The 18773-nt window shown below is 29.8% G+C and overlaps 1 protein-coding gene across 1 annotated transcript; it reads right to left on the bottom strand.

Annotated features, from left to right (window-relative positions):
• Positions 1-2755: 2755 nt before the first annotated feature.
• Positions 2756-13198, bottom strand: LOC112687669 (pancreatic triacylglycerol lipase). The gene is made up of 8 exons (XM_025560518.1): positions 12626-13198; positions 8547-8965; positions 7252-7501; positions 6760-7031; positions 6354-6504; positions 5586-5715; positions 4606-4791; positions 2756-3142 (listed from the first exon to the last, which is right to left on the bottom strand). Exons 1-8 carry the CDS (start codon positions 12744-12746, stop codon positions 3073-3075), a joined length of 1599 nt encoding a protein of 532 aa, XP_025416303.1. The 5' UTR covers positions 12747-13198; the 3' UTR covers positions 2756-3072.
• Positions 13199-18773: the final 5575 nt, after the last annotated feature.

Below are 18773 nucleotides of genomic sequence, written 5' to 3'. Positions count from 1 at the left end.
GGTAGGTAGGTATATTCTAAAATCAATGCTAGTGTCATCAGCCATAATAGCCATAAATGGACTTTCACAAATATAAAGTTTGATTTTACGTAAGATAAAATGTGCCATTATTCGAGTACATCATTCTGAATATCTTCAATTAGCTAATTATTTCATTTTTCAAGCCATAACTTCAAAGCAGGATTTTCAATTGAACGTTCTTGTAATAAATAAAGTTTCCAGAATCTCATGAACCATTACAGATAGCTAAGCCACTACGTGCTAAATACTGAATCGAATTTACTACTACTTTAAATACTTTACGAGCTTCTTCTTGTTCATTTACTGACTGTTCTGTTAGTAAAGAAATAACAGGACGAACGTTTTTACGAAGTTGAAAAAACACTATTGAAGATCGATGATTTTCGTTTTTTTCGTGAATAGAAAACCTTTTAATTGCTTTTTTCCAATTTTGAAAACCAATGTCAATAAATGCATCTTGTGAATGTAATGTGGTTATGCTTTTTTTGGTTTGACAAGTTAAAGCACAAGGGTAACATAAAACCATATTTTTTTCACTTACATAATGAAGCCAGGAATATTTGACAAACCATTTCGATTGACAAGACCATTTTCCATTTGTTTTAGGGAAAATGAACTCTTTTTTTTTGGTGTAAATTGTTCAATCAAATTTAAATTTATTATTGACACAGGATTGTGTTATTTATTGGAATGGGTGGCAGCAGGGACAGCGAGAACTCCTGAAAGCCCCGGGGCTGCGGAGGTTCCGGGACCCCTTTTTTTTTGCGATTGTTTGATAAAAACCACTTGTACATGCTTTGGTACAGCAAAAACATTTTTTACAAGGCCGAAACGACGGGCCCTCTCGGATGTACGGGCCTCGGGGCTCTAGCCCTTCCTGCCCCACCCTCTCTCCGCCCCTGGGTGGCAGTCAGGGTTGGACTATCTCTATAGCACGGTCCGGGCAAAATAATTTCGAACGGTCTCAATGGAACTTCATAAGTAGGTACCTACCTAATAAAATGTTTGTTGACTGAAAATGTATCTTCGTAACTCAAAAAACAATATATATATACAATATATATATATAGGTACATTTGAATATTTTCTGATTTAACGTTATATCTTAAAGAAATCAAGTATACGCATAATACTTGTATACATAGCCGTCCCAAGGGGGGGCAAATGGGGAAGTGCCCCAGGGCGTACATAGTATTACGAATTTAGGGGGCGACATAAAAATGAATGATAATCAGAAAAATTGGGTTTTTTATTATAGATAGGTAAATTAATACAATATATAATAAGTAGAAATGTAAATCAAAATTTAATTAAATTTTTTATCTTTTACTGATAGTTTATTTTATTCTTTGAATTATTATCTATAATATAATTTTATGAATTAATACATTTATAAAGAAAAACTAATATGAACTTCTGTTAATAACTTAAAAAAATTGAGACAAAAACAAAAATGAGGGAATTTTTTTTACTAAACATAAATTAACTCTGTTTTTCAGTCAATATAAATAATATTTATGGTAAATTCTAAATAAGTTTTATATTATTATGAGTATGAGCCAATAATAGCACCAAAACTTCGAAAAATATGTTAAAATTCTAAAATACTTTAAATATACAAAAAATATCAAAATAAAATTTCATTTTTAGAGTCCCTGATGCATAAAACTGATTTATATTTCACTATGTTATTTTTATCTGCATTCTTTAACAATTAGCAAATGCTATAAAATTTGAATCTTTAATAATATTTATTATTAATGAATATTATTATAATATTATGGGCACATCCCTAGCACTATTTACTTTTAACCAATGCAGGTTATACCTACCTTTTTCCATCCACTTGAATAATACACCTGATCAATATAAACAAATGTATTTATTAGTAAGATGTTCCTGGGCACCCATGATCAATTGGAGTACAAAAATTATTTTCCGACCAAATAAAACATTTATAAAAATAATATACTTATAGTCATTATTTTTAGTTTAAACTTTAAAATAATGAATTTAAAAAATAACAAATGAAATTTCTAGAGCTCAAAATCCATTGGCTTTAAAATAATAATGAAAGGAAATAAGAAAGGGTCCTCAGACGCCTGAAGCCATATAATTATTTAACAACTAATAAAACAAAAATCTAATTTAGATAGTTGATTATTTATAAAAATTAAGAACTGAGTGAGAGACAATTAAAGATTTAAATTATTTCAAAATATTATTTACATTACGGAAAATATTAAACTAGTTTTGGTTTTAAAAATCTAATATTATCTATGATAATATCTATATTAATAATTTTATCAATCTTATTTACATTAATTAATATATATTTTTAAATGTTAATTAAGAATCTATACAAAGTACATATTCAAAAAATTACCAATAATGGAAATTCCATAAATAATTTTCAAAATTCGACAACTGTTTTGTATAAATGTACAATCAATTTTGATCAGAATATAAAATAATAAAAAAGCTATTCATGCGATATAATAATGACATGCAGAATTTCTGCATTGCAAAAGAAAATATTACTTTAACGTTTACCATATATCTAAAAATTATTAAAATTAAAATGTTATTTAAAGGGTACCACAAATAATGAAAATAGGTATTAAAAAATAAAATGTATTAAAATATATTGTTACAGTTTATAAAAGTACACTTACAATTATAAAATATAATATAAAATAATATAATATAATATGTATATAAAATAATAATAATATAGATGGTATCAAGAGGTTAGGAAGCATATCTATAGTAATACGTAAAAATGAGAATACCTAAAACTTAAAATAAATGTACATATCAAATATTTTATGACATATGCTGGTAATAGGTACATATGTGTACAAGCATTAAAATTAAAAAAAAAATAAAAAACATTATTATGTTTGTAAAAAAATTAATATTGTTTTATATAATACATTTCTCACGTTACAAATAAATAAAACCATTGACTTATCTATTAGTAGTATGTGTTTTTCACCAATCGTTAGACGTATGATGATTATAATATATTCCTTAATTCGAACGGGTATTCTAACACGGAATCATTCTGAAGGATAGACCTGCTTCTAAGGCTATTGATTTCGGAGGACACAATTTTAGTCTGGAAAAAAATATACTTACATAATAAATATAAGTTTTACATCATGTACCTGTATTGGTTTACTATATGCTCAAAACCTAATCACGGTGATTTAAATTTTAAATTAAAAAGTAAATGTTTTGAAATTTTGATGATATTAAACGATTGCTTCTTGCTATCTCGTTTACAACAATCTTTATTATCTTAATATTGACAAATGGTAAAATTTAATTTTTCTAATGGGTCAAATAATTCTATAACTGGACTGATGAAATTATAAAAAACCAGAGCTTGCAAAAGTTATTATAACGTTATGATTATAAAATTATAACTAAAAAAAAAAAAAAACGATTAAAATTTGGAAACAAAATGATAACGAAAACAATAAACAAAAAATGTAGAATTACATTAACCAGAAAATAACGCAAAACAAAATAATTCAAAACAGATTTATATTGAAGGAAACGGTGTATAAAATAATTATAGGAAACATGAGTAGAAAGATATCGAATCCCGTACAGTAGATGCACTTTGAGTATAATGTGAATAATAATGAGAGTATTGCCAAATACCCGAATTCACTTATCCAAAATGGACAGGAAATCATGCCGGGAATGAAAAACACACCCAAGATAGGATTCGAGGCAAAAAAAAATATTTTGTAAATGCTATTTTATAATAAAAAAAAATTACTCTTCTATGACATACGTATGATATGATACATCGTATCACTAGGGCAGAGAACTTGTAGCATTTACATATATGTTTTGCAGTTACAAAAATAGCAGAGTATGGAACAAATTCGTTTGATGCTTTAACAAAATTAGTTTTGAAATTGTATTTTACATATAAATGCATATTTTGAGTATTTTTTGTTTTTAAAGCTTATTTAATACTTTTATACATAATTTTATACTTTTTGAGACATATTTAATTTAAATCAATTTTTTTCACTCCATCGTTTTTGTTTCAAACAATAAACTAAAAACGTTTGTATAAAAATGTATTAATTTTTAATTTTTCTCGCCTAATAGGGTTTATGACTGTTCGGGACACAAGTTTTTTTTAAAAGTTCTTGCGGAATGCCGATAAGACAATAATATTATTTTGCTATAATTAATTTTATTAATAGATGGATAGTTATTTATAATACCGCATCATCGTCCCGGTGAGCTAAACGCATATTTAATTGAGAAAATTAAGAAAAATATATTTTATTTACTTGGCAATGGCATAATAAATATTGATATTAGATAATTGTTTTAATTTATTTTAAATGCTATTAATTGTATTAATAATTTGAAATTAAATTGCTGAACATTTTTTTTTAAGTGCATATTATAGGGTTTTTAAATGCATAAGTGCTTGCATATTATTTTGATTTTTTCGAGCAACAAGTCCTCTGCCCTACATATCACTAATTACGTCATTGTCTAGTTAAAGGTATATTTAGTTGAAATTAATATTTTTCATCGTGTTATTACTTTTGGCCGCCGTTGAAAGTCTCAATGATCAAAGATTCGACGTAGATAACCGGTGCTTCGAATCTCCAAGTCAATATATTCATCGTGGTCGAATGGTTCCACAGCAACAACACTGATTTTATGATACCTACGTTAATAGACCCGAACACTTTACGGTGAACACTGCCAGGTTTGTAATGTTGTTCTCTGTTTGGAAATATTATAGAAACGAAACCATTAATATCAGTTTATACATAACTGCTGTGTATTTAGGCACATGATTAGATGACAAGAAAATAAAGAGAACGAAAATATATCATAATCACTTTCACTTGTGTCATTTTTTGATAGTTTTATTTTAATTTTAATTATGATTTATACAATCTACATTGGTAGATATAATAAATACAATCGATAATATTTTTGTTTATATGTAAATTGAATTTTTTTTAACATGAAAAAAAGAGGAATTCCAGTAGTTATCACTCTATTTAAATATAAATATATAATTCTTTTTTATTACTATTTAATTATTTAATTCGGCCGAGACACCATTTTCACTTTAGATATCGAATTAGGACATTAGGGATCAATGTATGAAAAAGTTGATACCAAAAGATATGTATGGTATAAAAGTCTAAAATGATACTTTTTGTAGAATGATTTTGCGGATTCAGCTGTAGTAGTTAATTTTAGATTTTTATTGAAAGTATAATTTAAAGCGTGGAATAAAGCTTTTGTAATAATTCTTAATATTTTTGATTGAATTGTTTCTATTAATATTTATTTTTTGTAGTAATAATGAAATTCGTAAGTTACTAGAGGTTAATTTTCAAAAAAGAAAAGATTAACAAAATTCGAATTAATTCAACGAACTCGTGTAGTATTTGAGACTCTTTTTATTAAATATAACACTCGTAGACTCAAAATTATTATAAAATTATTAATGAATATTATGTTTTTGAAAGAATATTGTATATGAGGTTTTGCGAAATACTCACTCGAATACGTTCAAAAGCTTCGATTTGGTATTGGTACCTTCGAGCTGCACTAAGAAATGGCCAACTTCTCCACCGTGGTCTTTACTCGCTTGTGAATTGGCTAAATTCAACGTAGCTCGGTACAAATACGCTGAAAACAATAAGAATTATTCGATTAAAATAAAATAACATAATATAAATAACACACTTATTTATAATATTAAAATGCTATATATTTGAATATCTGACAAAACGAAAATTATTATAAAATAGAAATAGAAAATAAAATTAAAATTATAATACTGTGTACATGAATGCAGGAGACTAAGTCCTAGGAAAAATCTCCGGAAAAAAATTACAGGTAAGTAATTACAAGTAAGTATATTGGTATATGGTTAGATTTTTGCAAGTTTAAGAAAAAAAAACATACAAAAAAATACACTTATTACAAGTTTAATCATGTATCATTATTTTATTATGCTCTATAATTGTCAAAAATAAATCAATGCTCAATTCTTTCCTAGTAAATTATTCGCATAATATTTGTATATATAATACGAACGCAAAATAAAACAAATAATAATTCGTATTACAAAACTAACGTAACCTGACCAACTTTTGGTAAAAATGTGATATGTAGCAATGTTTAATATTTTAATTAATATTATACTATGTTATAAATTCTTTTATTAACAGGAAATTATTTTCCTGGGACCTTTTTACCGGGGATTTTTTTTTTAATCCGTTTACCGTGAAGCTAATATTCTTCTATTGTATTTATGTACTCACTGCAAAATGGTGAATCCGCGTTTGTCAGACTATACAACCGTATGTGTGGTAATGTGCCAGAATCACTGGCACTAGCGATTATAGGCGCGTATTTTCTCCAATGGCCTAATGATCGTATGCCCATTTCTGCGCAGATTTTACCATCTGGGTTCTGAAAAAAAAAAAAATATTGAGTTATTTAATAAAAATGTGATGTAATTAATGATTTTCTATTTTACTGACATGAACAACTAACTGTAAAAGTGTATTCCTCCGAGATGGTATGAATAAAAATTAAAATCAAGTATTTTGATCATTATAATAAGTTGCTATATATAAAAATAAAATAAATATTAATCGAATGCACTTTACAACTTATAGTTAGTTACAATGTCAGTATGAATACAATTATATGATGTGTACAAACCGTTTCGCTTAGACACGAAAAGCATTCTCCATTAATGAAATCCTCATAAGAATCGCATTCTATTGCTAAAAAGTTGCACTGCGTGTTTACCGATTCGTTGAAATATTCATGCGCCCTGACGTGATCGCAAGCCAGAAATCTTCTCATGCCCTGATAGAAACTACCGTTTTCACGGTTAATGTACTTCATCATACCGTGGTTACAGCCAGGTTGGTTCTGCCCACCATTGGGATAAAAATCTAAATGGCCTATCGGTGCACTCATTCCTAGACCTGAAAACAATTAAAAATCAAGATTATAATAACATATTAACAACAATAATAACAAACATTAAAGTGATACAAAGATATACAACCGAAATCATATTTTAAATGCGAAACGTATAAATGCAGGATGTGAATTATATTGTGTGATCGTAATGTTATCATTATAATTGCACATGTATACATAAAATACGTATTATATTAGTATATAACTAAAAGCACATAGTACCTAATTCGCCTCCTTTGATAAACGGTTTGGAGTCCGTGTGTATGATGTCCACGTAAACGGCGTCCGAAGGATCTAACCTTACCATCGGCTCGGTCTGACTGAAGTGCGGTTCGGCTGGATCCAGACCCGTGATCCGACCTATTGTCACGCCGAAGTTTGTCTGCATTATGCTTCCTACGTAACCGGAGAGATGCGAACCTAAACTGTGGCCGATTAGATGAATGTTGGCGACGTTTAATCCGAGTTCTGTCTAATATTAAATAAAAATAAAAATGAACTAAGAAAAATAAGTTTTTTCATTGTTTTGAATGCTGAGAGTAATGTACTATCGACTCCAGTGATTATTGTCACACACTAGTATTTTCAAGTGATTATAATGATTGATGAACAATGAGTGTACATTTTTTTTAAAATGGGCGCAAGGGACCGCTTCCGAGATAGAAATACTGTTGCCTTTTACCTAATGTTATGAATCTGATATTGGAAAACTATTATTTTTAATTTACTCAAAACTTCGGTTCGCGAGATGATCTCTCGTTTTTGAAAACGGTATTTGTTGTTATAGTTTATCGCAGTGGAAACATTCGTCATACTATATGAATCCGTGTGGAGCGCGGCAGTTGCGGTTCGCAGGGACCTAACGATTCGCCGAGACTGCAACGAACGGGATCGCGCACCTCTATGGGGCGATTGTAAATTCCGCCCGAAATTAATAGGTAAAAACAAGGTCTATGGTAAATTCCATCCGGGGAAAATATCCTAATAAAAAAGGTACATGTAAATTTCGTCCGAAAAATAAATATTTTTAAACTAAGCGTTCCGTGACTGTAATGTTCGAACGAACACGGAACAATCGTATCTCAAACAACAATCGTCAATCATGTCATATCTTATCAGCTTTGCCACATATTATGCTAAATATTGATGTAACATGTGAAATTTATTTGTATTTATTTAAACACCCACATAATACTTTTGTATTTTTTTTTTTTTTTATATTTTAATACCTACTTATAAATTATAACGATTAATCTATGTTATGTCAGTAATAATATGATTAATAAAACACATTCAGAAATTTGTTTATTAACAGTAAGTAATAAATGTATTCTTTATAAACATATAGGCTATTATACCTATACGATGTTGATCGAAAAATACAAAGTAATAAGAACTTCTTACTTATAACTTATAAGTTATACGTAAGACGTGTTTATTAACTATCAATTTTTTCCGGGCGGAATTTACATGCACCCCCTCTATGATGTAGCGGCGTACCATGACATTATGCTCACCCGCAACACGTTTATCAGTTGGGCCGTCACCCTGCCCACCATGCGTATGTTGGCCACGGCCTGCGTGTACGGCGCTCCGGAACCGCGTTCCCAGTCGATGATTATCACGTTGGCGTCGTACCGGCGGAGTATCTGGTACGCGATCTCGCGCAACCACGGCCGGTCGCCGCCCTCCAGGAACCCGTGCGTGATGAAGTACGTGGGCATGGACGGGATCACGTTGGACGCGGCCACCGATCCGGGGTCCTTGTGGTCCAGGTACTGGCACTCGTTCCGGTTGCTGCGGGTGTACAAGCAGTACCGCGGCGCTATCTTGTCCGCGTGCTCCGGGAACAGGTTCACCGGGCGCGAAGAGTTGTGCAGCCACGGGCCGGACACCGAGAAGCAACCGTACTCGCCGTAACACTTGACCTCCACATCTGCAGCAACGTCGTTATCGTTATTGCAACACGGTTTGAGCGGGGAACATAAATTATCATCGCGCGCGCGGCACGCAGTACGTGATTTCTACAACATTTACGGGATTAACCATAATAATCCTGATTTACCGGTCGCACACCGCGGCTGATCGGCGTGATCGGCGTGCAGCTGGAATCACCATACCGATTCAGGTATGAAGTATCAAGGGAACATGTAGGTACTAATCGCCTCCGCAGGTATGGTCAATAAACTTAGGAACGTTGAAATTTTCATTTAGGATGCGAAGACTAATACACTAATTATAGCTATGTAATTGTAGCTACAGCTAGTAAATAATATACTCGCTTTCTTCTTCTTCTTCAAAAAAAAAATAAATGGTCTATAACAAAACGTACAACTACGCAGGTTCTCATAGCTATGGATATTAGATGATAAATGTTATCGGTTAGTTTTTGCCACAGACGTATTATATGTGTAATATTTTATGTGAAAAGATTTATTATTTAGTTCTGTTTCATTTAATCGTTCTTTTTATTTTTTTGGTAATTATTTTTAATGATTTAACTATGAATTTAAAATGGAACCGGATTTAGCAGGCCTGGCCGTAGCCACTCTGGCTATAGCCGTAAACACGCCTATGATTGCATCGATGACGTTGTGCGAACTTACTCGCTGCTTGACGGCGAATTGATCCGCGCGCGAGTGAGCGTGTACCGACCGATTACAACACTTCGGCTTGTAAACTCGATCGCTCGCGCATGTCATGACCGCACGTTGCAGTGGAATAATTATTATTAATAATATTAAATAATAATTTAGCATCTTTTTAATTTTTAATGCGTTTAAACAATGTAGCGGAACAGTCAAAATATTAGTGATTTTTTTTAATAATAATATACGAACACCATCCACTTCTTTGGAATGTAAAACCTAAGGACTATTGTAACATCCAATGAAAATATGAAATGTTAAAAAATGTCTATTCAGAATTTGGTAACGAAGGATTGGTAGAGGGGGTGGATAAAAAACAAATAAAGGCCAAAATAAAAAATATAAAAAAACGTTTATCAAAACAAACAAGCTGAAATTGAAATAAGCAATTAAAGTAATTTAAATCTTGAAAACACAACTAGTCGCGGCTACTCGCGAGCACATTATCGATGTCGAATACGCGAAGCGAATTTACTCGCCGCCCGAGTGTAAAATAGCTAACTAGTAACGACCAAAGTGGCCGTCAACTTTAATAGGGGGCGAATAGCGTATACTCAACAACCGGAGAGTAAACGAGTAGATCTATTATATAAAGCGAATTTAACGAGTAAATTCGCTCAATGTCCTCGAGGCTTATACTACGTATAAGCTGTTACATGAATATTCAATTTCAATATAGGTAATGAAATTGTTTTTTTAAAAATTCGGTTACAAAATCTCAGAGAACCGAAACTCTATCGCGTTAATCTCCTTTTCTGTCATTGTATAATATAATATTACTATTGTTGCCTGTGAATTATAATGTAAAAATAAATAACTAAAATTACATGTTTTTAATTAATAGGTTTGATATATTTAAGGTACACGGATATTGTTTTAAACTAAGGAGTAAGCTATGATTTAGTATAGAAAATAAACTTCACGGAATTAAGATACTTAATATAATTTATGTTTTCTTAGTGAATTATGATGAAATAAATAATAGAAATAATATTATTTTTTGATGGCTTGTTTAGTGGTCAGAATTGAAACTTAACCGGTTTAATTCGTATTTTATGGTATTCGAGTTTTAAAGTAATAGTATAACAAAGTTATTGTAAATGTTTAGCTGATTGAATTGTATACTCACGTACCTATTTATATACAGTTTCCAAATTAAACATATTTATGATATTGACTAATGACGAACATAATAACAAATAATAAAAAAAAAGTTATAAGTTAATATTTTAATTTTTTTTTAAAAAAACTAATAATTAGTTGTATTACAACTTTATTCGAAACCCAATTACTACAGGTTTGTGTACTTTAGAATACAAAGAATAATGGCAATTTAGACTAATTAAATTAAAAGTAACACTAATTAAAAGTCTAACATTTTGTAATTATCTAAATTGACCAATTAAACTATTCGTGTCTAGTTGTTATATGAGTAAGACAATTATTAATAATTTCACAAGTAATGAAAAATGACGTGCTGCTTTGAACTATGAGCTGATATCAAAAAACTCCTGTAATTTTTTTTTACGCACATCAGTGTTGGTCCACAGTTTACGATAATGTGTGATGCGTCACAATATTCATGGAAATAACATATTTTAATAATGCTATAATGTATCGACGTACGATAATTGTTACAATGCCTTATGTTGTAATTTTATATCCAATATGGTTATAAATAATTATTGTATTATTTCTGATCGAGGTATTAACAATAACATTCACCGTTTAAGCTAAATTACCAATTTTTTTATTTTAATTTTACTAAAATATTGTTATATAATACAGGCTAAGTTGACTTCTTTCAAAAACGTCGGTGTTCATAACAGTGCCCAAGCATTAAATAATTAATTGGATTACTTTTTACGGAAAAAAACCTGAGAATTTCTCGTACCAAAAGTCAGACAAGTTTAGTAGGTTACGGTTAATGAGATAACGGATATGATAATATTGTTAGTTACATTTCAACGAGTACTATAAACGAATAAAAGATACACTTGTCTTATAATATTTAGTTATAAGGATGTAGATAATACTAATATTGCGACGGTTACATGAACTTTTTAAAAATCTATGTACAATTTGTTTTTCGTTTACTTATATTTACATTTACATAATATTGCTAAAATAGATTGCTCATTTCCAAAATTATTTTTTTATTGCAATAAATTTAATATTATTACATTTGATGTTAATGCATACCTATAATAAATATGTACAACAGTATATTGGTAAATAGCTATTAGTGTCAAAATATAGATTTTAGACTGCCTTTTCTATATAGTGTCCTATCTCAATTTTATTTTGCTCATAGTTGGTAAACGAGCTTAGAAACTAAGGTTTAATTGAAATATAATGTTTCGTTTATGTATCATATAAACTGTATAAATAAGAAAATACATTTCAAAATCACAAAAATAGTTTTTTAGAATACTGAAGGCCGAAGGAGTAAAGAAGAAAAAAGAAGTCTTCAAAACCATTTTTTATAAGTTTAGAACAGGAACCTTATATTAAACTTTGTTGTGACCGTACATCCACCGTTAGTTACAAGTTTACGATTGTTCACGTTAAATTATATTTATATAACTATAAAATATCAAAATACGAGTGTTTAATATTGGTTCATATTAGTCAATATTAAAAAATAGTCATGAAAATATAAATATTTTACGATTTAAGATATCTGATGTATTTAGATTTCTACGTATAAGAATATAACAGTTTTCAAATTTATTTTGATACTGCACGAGCATATGAAAATATGAAATTATAGTTAATTTTTTTAAAAATTGTTTTAGAAATCGGGAAATAGACGAGTTAAATCATTTTTTTAACCCATCAAGTTGATCTAGATATGTGTAAATAAAGTTTAAAGTTAAAATGTTACTTATTTTTTTCTTATAATAAAATGTTATACAACATGTATGTTCTTCTATGATGTTACTCACTGTCGCCTTCCAAAGTGATGTTGTTGGCTTCCGCGGTGTAGTTCAACGGAAAGGTAATGTTTTCCGTCTGCGCCAGGTACAGCATGGTCTGCAGCAGTAAGTTGCCGGTGTTGTTGAACATCGCGCGGCCGTTCCGTCCGATTTTCCGCGACGTACAGTCGTAACACTATTACGCGTGTAGGACGACGTAGACGATCAAAAAAAAAAAACGGGTGGTTCAAACGAAATCAACACCGGTTGACGGCCGGCATGTTCGGCCCACAGATGCTCCGATCGATTTCTTCCGTATGTTGCGACGACGATGACGTCCTGCGGCGTTCGAAGTTTCGGAACGAGACGAACAATTCTGATACCGCGGTTAGCACGCAGGTAATCCGGAGCGCGAGGTGGTTAGACGGACGAGATGTCGAAGAAGAAAAAAAAACCACATGAAAATGTTGTTGCCGCAGTGTTAAATGCGTTAAGATCGTTCGACGATGACCACACGCCTCGGACGCCGAAAGCCGTATGAGTGCAACACGGGCTTCCATGCGTTATTATTCGCGGCGCTGACGATTGCCGGTATCCACCTGCCTACCCAATAATAATAAAAGAAACAATAATAATAATAATAATAGTAACGTGTGATAAATATTATAATACTCGTATTATTGTGTATAGTACTGTTATCTAATTGAAGCGCACAAAGGTCGGGTGAAAAAAACGACACAGTAACGTTGCGCGCGGGTTGCCGTGAAACACGACTCGTGTGCAAGCATGACGCGTTTGTTTGCAATATTGTACGTTATCATTTTCATCAAACGAAACGCGTAATTAGACGGGTACGTAATGCGGTATAATATGGTACTCCATCATTCGTCCGAAAACGTCGCGTGGTCACCGGTTAATACCAGTGTTCGAAGAGAACGTCGTGCGTTCACGTTCATGTTTTGCGAACGACACGCGAACGTTACGCGTTTTTTCTTCAAATGGAATGTGAACGTGAACGGCGTGTATATATTCAATGCGTTTTTGGTGATTTTCGAGCCGTTAAAATTAATTTACCATTTTAAAAATACGTGTATGAGTAATAAATATTGGTTGCAATATGTTTAAGTATAGGTTTTAAATAAAATGGTAAAATATACCTAATACGGTTTGTAAAGGTCCCATTTATACAAAATGCTGGTTGATGATTCATAAAAATATTATATACAAAAAAAAAAAAATTAAATGAACGCGTTCATTTTTTCATAGAAATTTAACGCGAATGTGTTCGCTTTACAAAAAAAAAATTAATGTGAACACGTGAACGAGTTAAACTTTTAAGTGAGCGTTCCGAATACTCGTTAACACCATCGCGACCGTTGTATTCGCAGTTATTGGAGAACAACATTTCAAGACCTAATGTGGGCGGCGTCATTTACCACATAATATTCATATGTGTCATTTATACATATCTTACGGAGTGCGAATTGTTTACGTTTTTTGCAGTTAATAAGTCAAACGAGACGCAATCGTGTTGCAGCAGTTCCCGTTCACATACACTTCCATCGTTCTATACAGACGGGGGCCCGGCCGTGAGGAATACGTTAAGAGTCATTGGGTTAACTTAGATTAAGATATCCTAAATTAAGATGCATTTCCTGAAAACATAACTTATAAGTATATATATATATATATAATATTATGATATAATATAATTTATACTTATAAATAACACAAATTATATGGCGTAAATTCAGACGATGTTTGGGTCAGCACATTTAGTTAATGCTAAGCCTATAAGCGTTACTAACCAGAAAATACCACGAAGAGGTTGGCTCAGTACTGTTCCAAAAACATGTTTCATGTTTGTATTTTTTTACATTTTAAATTTTCGATATTTTTTATTTATCCATGTAAAATGATATGATTATTTTGTTTGTTTCTTCTTACAATAGCTGTTCAATTTATTTTGTTCCAACTTCCATCTTATAGCACAAACTATTTCACTTAGTTTTCCTTTCCAAAAGTATCGTATCCTTGAAAAAAAAACCTACATTGACTTTTTCTTCTCGCCTTTATTTAAAACTGATCTAGCATTGTAATCTAAACAAAACAGATTAATATTTAATCTGTTGTTATCATTTATCATTTTTTCATTATCATCATTATTATTTTTTTTTGATATTATAGCTATATTGTAAAGTATAAGTTACAATTAATCTGTTAATGGCTTCAGCCCGTTATTATTCACATAGATTTGAATAAAAAATATTTATGTTATTATCTAATGTAGATTTTATTTTCAATGAAGAAATTCTTAACATATACATCATACATTTTTTTTAAAATTTTATCAGTTACATTTGTGCGTTAGGTACCTATCGTGCCTTAATAAATACGCTAAAACATATTAAAAAAGCGTCCAAATAGGTTTATTAATTTTTGATAAAATTGTTTATAATGCGTTCGAACGTATAGTACCATATACGATACGATACGATGGCACTGGATCCGACATATTTACAACAATATTTATTTTATAGGTTTACTTTGGGCTTACGACACATTTTAACTGATTTCGGAAAAACATTACAAGTATTTAAAAAATTGAAATTCCAGCAGCGAAACTATGAGTAGGGACTGGAATAAACTATCGTCCACCGAAAAGGATGTAAGAGGTATACTGCTATAATTTATTTTTAAAAAATTATTAAGTAGTTAACATGTAATTTTGGTTATCTAATATAATCAAAAATATTGTTTACTTATATAAAATACATTAAATACATTTTTACTGAAATGGTACTATAACATGGCCCACAAAATAATAGGAAAAATCGTCTATGACGTATATACCTGTGAATGAACCAAGTAATTGACTAATAGATTTGTTACCATTTAATAGTTCACCAAAATTGTAATCATCACCCAGATGTAAAAAATTATAAGTAATACAACAAGTTTTCATTACGTTTGCAAAATCCGGTTTTATTATCAATGGAGTATGAAACAATCTCAATTTACTTAATAGTACTCCAAATATATATTCTATTGTTCGTCTAGCTCTAAGGAATTTATAATTAAAACTTTTCCATGACAATTTCTTTTATGTTTCAAACGTTAATCGTTTTTTGTTACGTTATTCAATATTAATTTTAATCGTTTTTCGTTTCTGTTTTGTTTTCCGTTATACGTTTTTAATCGTTTATTGTTTACCGATATGTTATCTGTTATCGATTTCAATCGTTTTTTGAATAGTTTAACGTTATACTCATAACGTTATAAAAACGTTTTGGTGCCCTGATTAAAATACTTAAAATATTATAAAATTGCCGACTCAATGTATCGGATAAAGCATTGTGACAACTGTGCCCAACTAAAATGCCGTGGGGGGGTCCACCCTCTACAACCCACCATCCCTATTGGGACGGCCTTGAATATACAGTTTTCTTATATATAGTTCACATGGCATGCGTGCACGATTACGACACAAGAATCTATTTCCGCGTGTACACGCGCGTTATTTTGAATACTGTTATGATATGGATCGTTCAGATGACATGTGCGTTTCATTACGATTGGTTTAAGAATATTTAATATTTATATTTATATTAATTAAATTAAATTATTATATTTAATTTATTTATTTATTTATTTATCCTTAATAATTACTTTTGTGTACTTTTCAATCAATATTTTTTTAAAAAAACATTGTATAAATATGGTAGTAGACACCTAAACTCTAATGCCGTGTCCTTGTAGGTGAATCCGACAAATGCGATAGTCGTTATACGATGCTACCAATACGATTAAAGAAATATTCAATATTTCGTTTTATTTGCCTGTGTTCTATGAAGCATATGTTCTATTACACATGTTAGGTATTTAAATAGGCAGGCCTGGATTAACACTATCGTAGGTTCTGTTCTCAAGGCACAGTGTTTTTGTGCTAATACGGTCCTGCAGTGTTTAGAAACCTCTTTGGGAGAGGAAGTGTAGAATCAAATCTAAACTTTTATAATATAACTTCAATTTTTTTAAATGATAACAATTTTAACAAATTAAATCTTAAGAACAATTAATTTTATAATAAAATGAAAATTTCAAATATCATTAAAAATAATATTTTTTATACTATTTTACATGATTTAATACAAAAAAAAAAAAAAAAAAAATAATAGTATGCATAATAATAATAATATAATAAGTTAATTTTAACTTTCTTAATAAAACGTGTGCCGCATCTGACAATGACAAGAGCCACTAGTGGCTCGTGGCCCACAAATTGGCCACCTCCGCTATAATGTCTTAACTAAAAATATTAAAACATTCACGTTCGACGCTCGTACGCGAAATAACCTATTACTAACCTAACCTAACCTATTATTTCTTCTAAGGGCATCAAACGTGATTTTTTTAATATTTTTAGTTAAGCTAACTTGCGGCTCACTAAATATAATAATATAATAATATAATGTAATAACACACAGCCATCTGAACATACGCTTGTTTTGTAGCAGGCACGTGTATGCACGTCAATGTGAACTTAGCCGTAAACTTTTTCGTGATTGGGTGGTGGTGGAAGGGTTCGAAGTTGATGACAATACGTCTCGTAATACTCGATTCAACAACCTTTGGTTAGATGTTTGTTTAGTTTTCGTGGAATTTTTTTCATTTCTGCGAATTCATATAGATTTTAGACTTTAACACGAGTACTTCAGGAATTCTGTTTGTTTGTTTTTATAATTTGATTTTGCTTTTCACGTTGAATGACGTATCAATGTTATTTTGTGTGCCTGCGCATGTGTTATAAGTTTTGATTGATTAGCTTAATGACCTATCTATAGTTTTCAAAACGCAATTATATATGCACGCGTACAATGGACTCAGTGCGATTTACTTTACATACATTCAACTGAACTGGTTATGTTAGTTTTGATAACCTGAAAATGATGTTAATTTATTTATAATTTATACATTTAATTATTGATAATTAAGAAGTAATTGTAAATTTTATTTATTAAATGTGATTACTTTGTTAACTATAATTTAAAATTGTGCATTTGAGTTTAAAATTGGAATATCTAAAAACTTTTATGTTTTGAATAACTTTAAGAAGTTAGTAATTCGAGTTATGTACATGATTTATGCATTAAATGTTTTTTTTCCAAAATATTTTTATCTATAATAACATTTTTAAATTGTTAGGATAGTATTAAATTCTGAAGTTGCCATAGTATTTTTCAATAACTTCAGAGAGTTCCCTGTTCAGATTTATAGAAATACAATTTTTTTTTACTACGTCTAAGTTTATTTTATAAAAATAATAATAATAAGTGTAAAGAATATAAATTATTTAAAAAAAATAAACTATTGAATTACTTTGAAAAAACACTCAAGTTAATGTTTAAAAAATTAAGAATAATTAAAAAACTATAATTAAAAAATTTAATAAAAAAACTACTGAGTTGGTAGAATAAACAGATGCATACAGGTATTAAAAAAATGGTGAAAATAAAAATTGTGTATTCGTCCTAAAAAATGAAACTACTAGATTATGTTTATAGATACTTTAATAATTCAGATTAAATATTCGGTTAATATAGATTTAAAGCTTTTTTATCTAGGTTAGTTGGTTGCAAGATTTATTTTAAAAACTAAATATTTAAACATAATATAATTTGTTGGAATATATTTTGTTGAAGTATTTCCTTAATTCGAGTATAATGGATACAGTCAAAACTATCAATAAGCGTGTTAAATCCTCGTTGTTAGTTTTACCTAAAATTAAAATTTGTAAACGAGAAATTATTGTATGGTATGAAAAGATTCTAAAAAAGAATGACATTACCTAAGAAATAAAAAATCGTCTTGTTCCATTTCTGACCGAAGTTATGCTGAGGTATTTGAATATAATAGAATTTCAAGAATAAGCATATAAACAACATTACAAAAGTTAATAATAATTTAATGATTTGTTTTTTCTTTTAATACTTTTTAATAAATTATTAAACATAAGATTATATTAAATTTGTATATTTACCTAAAAAATTATTTTGCTAATGGTCGAAATATTATCACTAAAATGTCTAATGAAATAAAACTAAAATAATATTTTTGTAATCTAAATAATTTTGAATTTTACAAATATTATGTTAATATTAATATAAAATTATTTTTT

This window comes from Sipha flava, unplaced genomic scaffold, assembly GCF_003268045.1.
Source record: "Sipha flava isolate LNK unplaced genomic scaffold, YSA_version1 35a_pilon_pilon, whole genome shotgun sequence".
Classification (NCBI taxonomy): domain Eukaryota; kingdom Metazoa; phylum Arthropoda; class Insecta; order Hemiptera; family Aphididae; genus Sipha; species Sipha flava.
The sequence above is the reverse complement of the archived record's forward strand: the minus strand, read 5'-3'. Positions and strand labels throughout refer to the sequence as shown.

Coding starts and splice junctions, on each gene's coding strand:
- LOC112687669 (XM_025560518.1), bottom strand. CDS start 12,746: ATGTTCAACAACACCGGCAACTTACTGCTGCAGACCATGCTGTACCTG. Junction 5,716..6,353: donor CGCGGATTCACCATTTTGCA/GTGAGTACATAA, acceptor TATTGTTTTCAG/CGTATTTGTACCGAGCTACG. Junction 3,143..4,605: donor ACTTTCAACGGCGGCCAAAA/GTAATAACACGA, acceptor ATTTTTTTCCAG/ACTAAAATTGTGTCCTCCGA.